General features: G+C 38.0%; 1 protein-coding gene across 1 annotated transcript in view; it reads right to left on the reverse strand.

Moving 5' to 3' along the window:
* Positions 1 to 4,647: 4,647 nt before the first annotated feature.
* LOC107602724 (transmembrane emp24 domain-containing protein 1-like) overlaps positions 4,648 to 8,471 on the reverse strand; it is a 10,231-nt gene continuing 6,407 nt past the window's right edge. Inside the window, exon 4 of the mRNA XM_016295296.1 lies at positions 4,648 to 7,160. Coding sequence (XP_016150782.1) covers positions 6,942 to 7,160 — 219 coding nt within the window. The 3' untranslated portion in view covers positions 4,648 to 6,941. The remainder of the gene's footprint in view (positions 7,161 to 8,471) is intronic.

The following is an 8,471-nucleotide window of genomic DNA, read 5'->3' on the forward strand; positions in this document are numbered from 1 at the left end:
CACTTAGTACCAAGCGACTGTTAATTATGACTCAATAGCAGCTAACCGATCAGAGAAAAGCAAACATACAAGTTCACAAGTCAAAAAAAAACTAGATGTTGACACTCATATTTGGAGCTGGCGAGCAACATCCTCTTTCTGTTGTGTTGAGAAATTTGGTTCTTGAAAAGCACTTCTAGTTCTCGAGTGATGGGAATTTCTTAGATAGTCAGAAGAGGAGGTTCAGTTTGTATGCAAATCTCTGTAATGAAATATTTATACAAATAATAATTTGTGTACATGAATATAATCCTGGAAAGCACGGTAACCACTCGCGACGGGCCGACCCGTCAGAGCTCAGGTAACATCCGACTCCAAATCTCGTAACAGTTTACGCTAGCTTAGCGTTCTGATCATTGTAACTTAAATTAATCTGCAAGGAGCTTTTATTTTCGCATTCAGGGATAGTGAGGGTCGGGGGAGGGTTTATGAGCGGGAAAAACATCAGGACGCTACAGGAAGTGGGAATGCACTCAAACACAGGGTCGCTGAACATGGTGCATGCAGGTGTATTTGGGGTCTGGGGGCATTTGCTTTATGGAACCAGTCCGCTCTTGCCTACAAAGACACAGGGAACTTTCTGAATGCAAAAACAGTGAATCTTTAACATAGAGATCATAGTAGATGTACTAACAAGCGTATTTCTGAGTGTATTATTTATAACCTTGGCATTTGTCTTTGTGTTGATTTGCATTTTTCACAAACTGTTTGCTACTGAGTAGAACGACAGATTTATGCCCCTTCGGTTGCGTTAACAATGGTTGAACAGGATTCAGAGTGAACGCGGTCCAGCTGGTTTCCTTTTGATCCTGGTTTGATTGCAGAATATTTGACGTTTGCTTTTATTGATGTGCGTGCAAGGAAATGGGCCATGACGAATTTCGTTTTCTTGATTAACTTGAGGATAATAATAGGGATTTGGTGTAAGCGGGAGCGAGTCTTTGATTTTGGCATCGATTCGTCTGTAAATAATCGAAGACTTGGAGTCGGACTTGAGATGAAACTTAAAAACTAGCTGCAGATTTCAGGGCCAAACGCCCTTTAATCACTTCTGTGTGTTATGGCTACATTGATGGCAACCGCTGCTCTTTCTTCAGTCAGTTCAAGGCTTGAATTAAAATCGTATCCAGCTGTATGTTTTCCGATTTCAAATTACTTCAACATCTGTTAAGAACTGGATAAAGCCAAGATCACTGCAGCCATAACTTTCCCTCTGGTCTTTGGTTATGGTGACCCGATCCCCGTCTCTCTCTCTAATAATTGTGTCCTTTTGTATGGAGTGAGGGACTGAGGACATATTTAGCATCCTTTTTTATGCTTTTGGAATAACAAATCATTGTCAAGTGCCTGTGTAAAATGGACTTGGAGCAAAATGCACAATGAGAATTGGAAGTGAGATGATAATAAAAGACTTCAGAAATTTGCCGAAAGTAGATCATCTGGGTACTTTTCATGAATACTATGAATTTGGACATACTACTCTTTTCACATTCGTTTTTTTTGCCTACTATATAGTAGGAAAGTGTTAACTACAAACAAAAATGCATACTATGCATTTACGATATGTACTATACACATTATTTTTAATATAAGAGTGGGTGTAGCCATTTGTAACTTTAATGTGCAAGCCTTTCGGTCGCTTTCAGTTATTGCATATTCCAAACTGGTATTTCTTATATTATTTTATAAGGAGTGTGGGTAATTCTGTCTTCTACTGGTTCTTGTTGATTTAGGCCTACATATTAAAAAATAAAAAAAGGTTTTCTACATATTAGATGACGCAATGTCTGAAAAAATTGGAAGCATCTGGGAAATTTAGAGAGCGCATGCTATGAATGTAAAATATCACAAGAACTTTGTCAAAATTAAAAAAATATATATATAAGCATACCAGTTTTCCGGAAGTACCAGCAATACTGAGTAGCTACCAGGTAAATTTGCTATCCATTGGTATATGAACACTCCTGCATTTTTAAGTCAGTTGGGCATGCATCCAGTCAGTAACGCTCATTGTTCATCGCAAATGTGTTTTTGAAGCACTGAAGATAGTAACCAATTGAGAATGTGAACGCAATGGCCGATTATAGGTGTTAGAAGTTAGCACATTCACTTAGAACCATTCAAATCTACTCTTTAGTTGCCTTCACTGTATAGTTATCAATTACCGTAATTTCGAGACGACAGTGTGTGATGTTCTACTCAGACTTGATTCATGCGTTTCTGTGGGAACACTATCAACGACAAAGTGTTCACATGTTCGAAGAACTCGTAATTTTAATTTATAAACTGGAAACTTTCTGAGAGTTTGGACCATGTGAACGCTATACCACCTGACCGACGCCAGATTCATTGGTGCCACTGGCGAGATTGAGGTCTCTGCAGAGCAAAAGAAGGCGTTTCTAACTTTGTGGGTGTTTTCAAACTGCAGGGTGTTTCTCAATCATGCAATCAAAATAATCCCCTTTACCTAACCCCACCCCTAATCCTACCATCATTATGGTGTCAGCCAATCAGGAAACATGGTCTAAAAACACCCCGATCTGGTAACTCCCATTACTTTCCTGCAGAGACCTATACTTGCCACTGGCGCTACCTCAGTGTCTGAGGAAAAGCTCAGAGTAGAATGTCACGTGTTCTCATCTCAGAATTACTGTAATTACGACATGGCGTAATTACAGCTCTTGTTCATAGCAAACACATTTTTTAAGCGAGTGTGAACGCATTGGTCAATCAAAGGTTATTAAGTCAGTGATATATCCACGCAATACCATTAAAATGTGTTTGTGTTCATCGTAAACTCATGGTTTTGAATCGAGCCGTTAACTGAATCATATCGTGAGGTTCCAAACGATTCCCCACCTACTAGGAAAGTCCATACTTTTGAGTTATTTCTATTGCATATTGACACCTATGTGATATGCGTAAGTGTTAGCAAAAAGCTAAATACAGGTAATCCATTAGTTACTGTTTCTAGGCTGGTATAGGTTACAGTCCCATTACCCTCACTTTTCAACTGAAAATGTTGAAAGGGAACCTTCACAAAGTCATAGCACAAGTCATGTTTTTAGCATGCACTAATTAATAAATCATGGATACTGTGATGCAATGTCAATCGGAATGGAGCACATGAGCATGTAATGAGCTGATCAATCTCATTTGCAGAGTTGACGGTCTCAAACACAGAATTTAGAACCATGTGGCTTCATTACCTGTTCTTCCTCTGTAAAGCTGACGTTTTAGGTATGACTCATGAGCACGTTTCCTTAGTGGAAGTATAAAAAGAGAGAGAGAGAGAATGCATCTTGCCTACTATATAGTAGGAAAGTGTTAACTACAAACAAAAATGCATACTATGCATTTACGATATGTACTATACACATTATTTTTAATATAAGAGTGGGTGCAGCCATTTGTAACTTTAATGTGCAAGGCTTTCGGTCGCTTTCAGTTATTGCATATTCCAAACGGGTATTTCTTATATTATTTTATAAGGAGTGTGGGTAATTCTGTCTTCTACTGGTTCTTGTTGATTTAGGCCTACATATTAAAAAATAAAAAAAGGTTTTCTACATATTAGATGACGCAATAATGTCTGAAAAAATTGGAAGCATCTGGGAAATTTAGAGAGCGCATGCTATGAATGTAAAATATCACAAGAACTTACCATATAAGCATACCAGTTTTCCGGAAGTACCAGCAATACTGAGTAGCTACCAGGTAAATTTGCTATCCATTGGTATATGAACACTCCTGCATTTTTAAGTCAGTTGGGCATGCATCCAGTCAGTAACGCTCATTGTTCATCCAAATGTGTTTTTGAAGCACTGAAGATGGTAACCAAGAGAGAGAGAGAGAATGCATCCTATATCATCATGGAAGACCACATCTGTCTAATGACGAGTCTTGTTTTATTATCAGCATGTGACCTGATGAGTAATGCAAGGCTCATATTTAGCAGCTTTCTGTCAAAATCAGCTGTTTCTACATAAGTGGATAGCACATAACTTTATTAATAGATATTAATCTACTCCTGCATTTTTAAGTCAGTTGGGCATGCATCCAGTCAGTAACGCTCATTGTTCATCCAAATGTGTTTTTGAAGCACTGAAGATGGTAACCAATTGGGAATGTGAACGCAATGGCCGATTATAGGTGTTAGAAGTTAGCACATTCACTTAAAACCATTCAGATCTACTCTTTAGTTGCCTTCACTGTATAGTTATCAATTACCGTAATTTCGAGACGACAGCGCGTGATGTTCTACTCAGACTTGATTCATGCGTTTCTGTGGGAACACTATCAACGACAAAGTGTTACATGTTCGAAGAACTCGTAATTTTAATTTATAAACTGGAAACTTTCTGAGAGTTTGGAACCCCAACCCACCTCCACATTCACACAGCGTATAGGGCCGTAATATAAACCTCAGTATTTCATAGCTCATCAGAGCCTGTTGAGTTACTGTAAACATACATGTTTCACTCTGTACAGCACGCAAATGAAATTCTCACTGCTGATCTGTGCTTTTGGTTGTGGTTGTTGAACAGACGTCCGCCTCCACGACGGCCAGAGAACCAGTGGTGAAGCTGATCCGGTGCAGGTGAGAAGGATCACCATACAGCTGGTCTACTGCACCATGAGGACATGATGCCTGTTTCCAAAGGATATCAATAGGATATCAAAGGACCAATCAATTGGATTGGAAAAAAAGTCAACTTACATTTTCCTATGCGATTTAAAAAAAAATTGACCAAAGATGAGATTCTTCTAGGTATTACTCAGTCTTGTTTGAACTTTATTCTCATCTTGATCTGAAAAGGTGCTGACCTACCATTTTTTTTGCAGTCTTGGTTCTAGAAGTAGGTTTCTCCATAGATTAAATAAATACAAATGTTCATAGTGTTGAACCGAATCAAACCAGCTCAGAATTGCAACATTACAAACTTTGACTGTTGTGTGAATGATGACTGAATCTGAAATAATGTTACAATGTAAAACTATTGACTTGGAGTCATTGATTTTGTAAATTAAAAACAATATAATTAACTTTTTTTCTCTCCAAACTTTGAAATATTTACAAAGGAATAGAAGAAATAGAGTACTGCATTGATGACTTGCTGTATTTTTGTAAGCTAACCCACAAGTTTGCATCACCCTGGTTCCCTCGACAAAAACCAAATAGAATTTTTCCATTGGCTTTTGGATTACTGCAGAAAATAAGCTCTGTTACCAACAAAAGCTGATTCTTACACATTTGGTTTATCATGAAACTTATCACACATGAACAACTGAATGTTAAAGCCTAATCAAAATCATGACATGTACCAAACTAAACTTAGGCATCACTGCCAGTGAATAGATGAGTTGGTGTGATGGCATTTAATGTTCCCAACAACCATTTAACCATTTAGTCCCATTTAACCACTTGTGTATTTACTTATGTATTTTAAGGCGTTGAATAAAATGTGTGAACATGAGCTTGTGTTCACCACAGACCTTATTTCAACCAAAAACCCATTAAAAAAAACCTTCAGTATGCTGGAACCAGAAGGTGTAAAATGCAAACTTCTTTCCAGGTTTTGGTCTACAAAAATACATCAGGGGACTACAGGAGGCACGTTCCACTTGACTTTTAGACATCCATTTGCAAACTTTCCTAATCACTTCCTCTCAGGGGAATCCATGCTGCCATTTTGAAGTGCGTTCCACTTCGTAAAGTGGCCGAGGAAAGTTTATATGGACAGGCTGTCACCCCAACATGATGCACAGTTTACTGTATTGATTCTAAGAAATTCAAATTTATCAACAGCTTCAGATGTTCCAACCAATTGCAAAGTTCCCAACAGTAGTGAGCACTCTTGCAAGCAATGGCATATATCAGAGTCAACAAGATGGAGGGAAGTTAGCAAGAGAAGGCCATAAAAAAGCAAAGCTGAATGCATCCAGGAAGGTAAACATGTCATTTGCAGTTGATAGGAGTGGGTGGCTCCAGGACCAGAATATGATTGCTTGACAAGGAACGCGACCCAACTTGCAAAAGTTGATTTACAAGTGATGACCTGAGTGCCAAATGTCTACTGAATAAATGATGTAAGATGAATAGTTGAGTCATTAACTAAGCATCCCACCTTGTGAATTGTTTCATTGAACTCTTGGAACTCTTATTTATAGGTAGTTTGTAATGAATATGGTTGTACATAACTTTTTTACAAGGCTTGTTGTTTAATGAGAATATTTGTATATTATTGCAGTGTGATGGAAGAATATAAGAACCACTAACCTACAGATTAACATCTAGAAAACAAATAGATTAATGGCAACAATCTTGAAAGTATTGTTATGAAACAATGTGATTCTGATTCCCACAGTACAGTAATAACAATTCATTGCAGTTAGCAATTGACTTGAAATGTAACATCAATAACCCAGATGAGTTTTAAATTCATTTTGCATATGCACTTGCTATGCCACATATGACTGAGCTGCATTTGTTCCAAATGAGATGCTAATGTGCTGTATAATAAACCATTCAAAGCAAAACGTTCCCTTGGATTTTTATTTTCCTGCTGTATAAATCCATAAGAAATGTTAATCGCACTGTTATTTATTTCAAAAGTCTCATAAATTATTTTAACCACAGGGTTTTAAAAGTCAAGTACAAAATTACATTCAAATGTTTCTACAGCACTTCAAGTAAATTTAGTGTTCAGCAGTGTTAGCGCTCTACAAAAAAACTCTTATAATTAAAACACTGAGAAATGGTCAATAGCCAGATTCACTGAGAGCTCCAAACACTTCAATTCTAGCAGAAACTAGAGGGATATTTTTTGGACCTGAGAGTTTCCACGTCTTCATTTACAGAATCCATTAGTCCAGCATAGTCCCTCTCCAGTTCATCTCTGCTATGTACAAACTCTGTGTTTGTCACTGAATAATCTGCGTAAAGTGTAGATCTGGGTGAGGGCCACGCTGACCATGACCAGCAGACTGACACTGGACCAGAAGGAAACCCGCCACAGGTTATCCTCCAGCAGGTAACGGTCACGAGCCTCGAACGCCCGCAGCGTCGTCTGTAGCTGACGGCTTCGCTCCAGGTTCTTGTGCACAGCGTCCATTGTGTCCTGTGCGATGAGAGAAAACATGAGCGAAGCTATAGTTTCCCACAAAACATTTGGAAACATTGCATTTTTGTTGCAGATGATAAGTGCCAAAACTAGAGCTTTAAGGAAAATTTTATCTGCAAATAATTTTCTTAACGGCATTCAACCATTTAAAAAAATGTTCTGGAGATAATGTGAAAATACTGGCAGCTGTTCTTCAACTTTAATAAAGCCTACTGTAAAATATTTGGTATGCAAATTATCAAAATAATCAAAACAACCTGAAACCTGAAAAACCTGTAGTACACAATGTACTTCTGTTGTCTGACTGATAGCTTATACTTGTTAGCAAGTAAAAGGCCTTTAAGTGTAAAATCATCCACTTTCAGGTTGTGATCATATTTGCTCATTTTTTATTAGGGGAACTTGAGAATAACTTTTATATTGTTAGTAATATTTCAAGATGAACACGCACTGGACTGGCTTCCAGTTTAATCATGTTAACATTTGGGGGGGGGGGGGGGGGATCAATTTTATCATAAAATTACATGTTTAAAGCACTAGGCATAGTAGTCTCTTTTGGTGTTCTCAGCTCTCACTGATGTACATTACAAGCTATCAGAATTTCATCTTTTTGGCCATATAAATATTAGCAACTGGACCAAATTACACATTGTTGCTCAGTTTGAGCTCCATATTCTCCTACATCATATTATATGAGCCACAAAGGCTTGGTATATCAAATAATACTCCATTTGTTAAACAAACAATACTCCTACTGTTAAACAATTGATTTTGCTGACTATTATTTCATATGTCAGGTCTTACAGAGTTAAGAAACCTTATAGCGCCAATATAATGTAAAGGTTTGTTTACTACAAAAGCAATATCTGTCATTTTAAGTACAGTATGTGGGATGAAAATGGTATCAGAACCTTTTTAGAACTTAAAGCATGTTTTCACAATGCAGCTGTGCTTGCCGAGTTCTAGTACTGATTTGATATTTATCATGCACATGATCCACATGTACATCCTACAATACGAAGAACTGTAAACTATAGGCAGATGAATTAAGTGCTATGTGATTTGTGTACCCTGATATCCTCCAGTTTGTACTCCAGCGAGTCCTCTGGTTCAGCCAGAGCAGCCCAATCTTCATCGTCCTCATCGTCCTCCTCTGGTCCATCCACGATCACCTCCATATACACCATCTTCTCTGATATATGGCTGAAGCTGTTGTCAAAGCAAATCCTGTAGTCGCCCTCCTCAGTGGGGTCCACCCTGACAGCAAACCCCCAACACACACAAAGCAAGATTACTATAATGCACATG

The sequence above is a fragment of the Sinocyclocheilus grahami genome, unplaced genomic scaffold (assembly GCF_001515645.1).
Source record: "Sinocyclocheilus grahami isolate Dianchi unplaced genomic scaffold, SAMN03320097.WGS_v1.1 scaffold333.1, whole genome shotgun sequence".
NCBI lineage: Eukaryota > Metazoa > Chordata > Actinopteri > Cypriniformes > Cyprinidae > Sinocyclocheilus > Sinocyclocheilus grahami.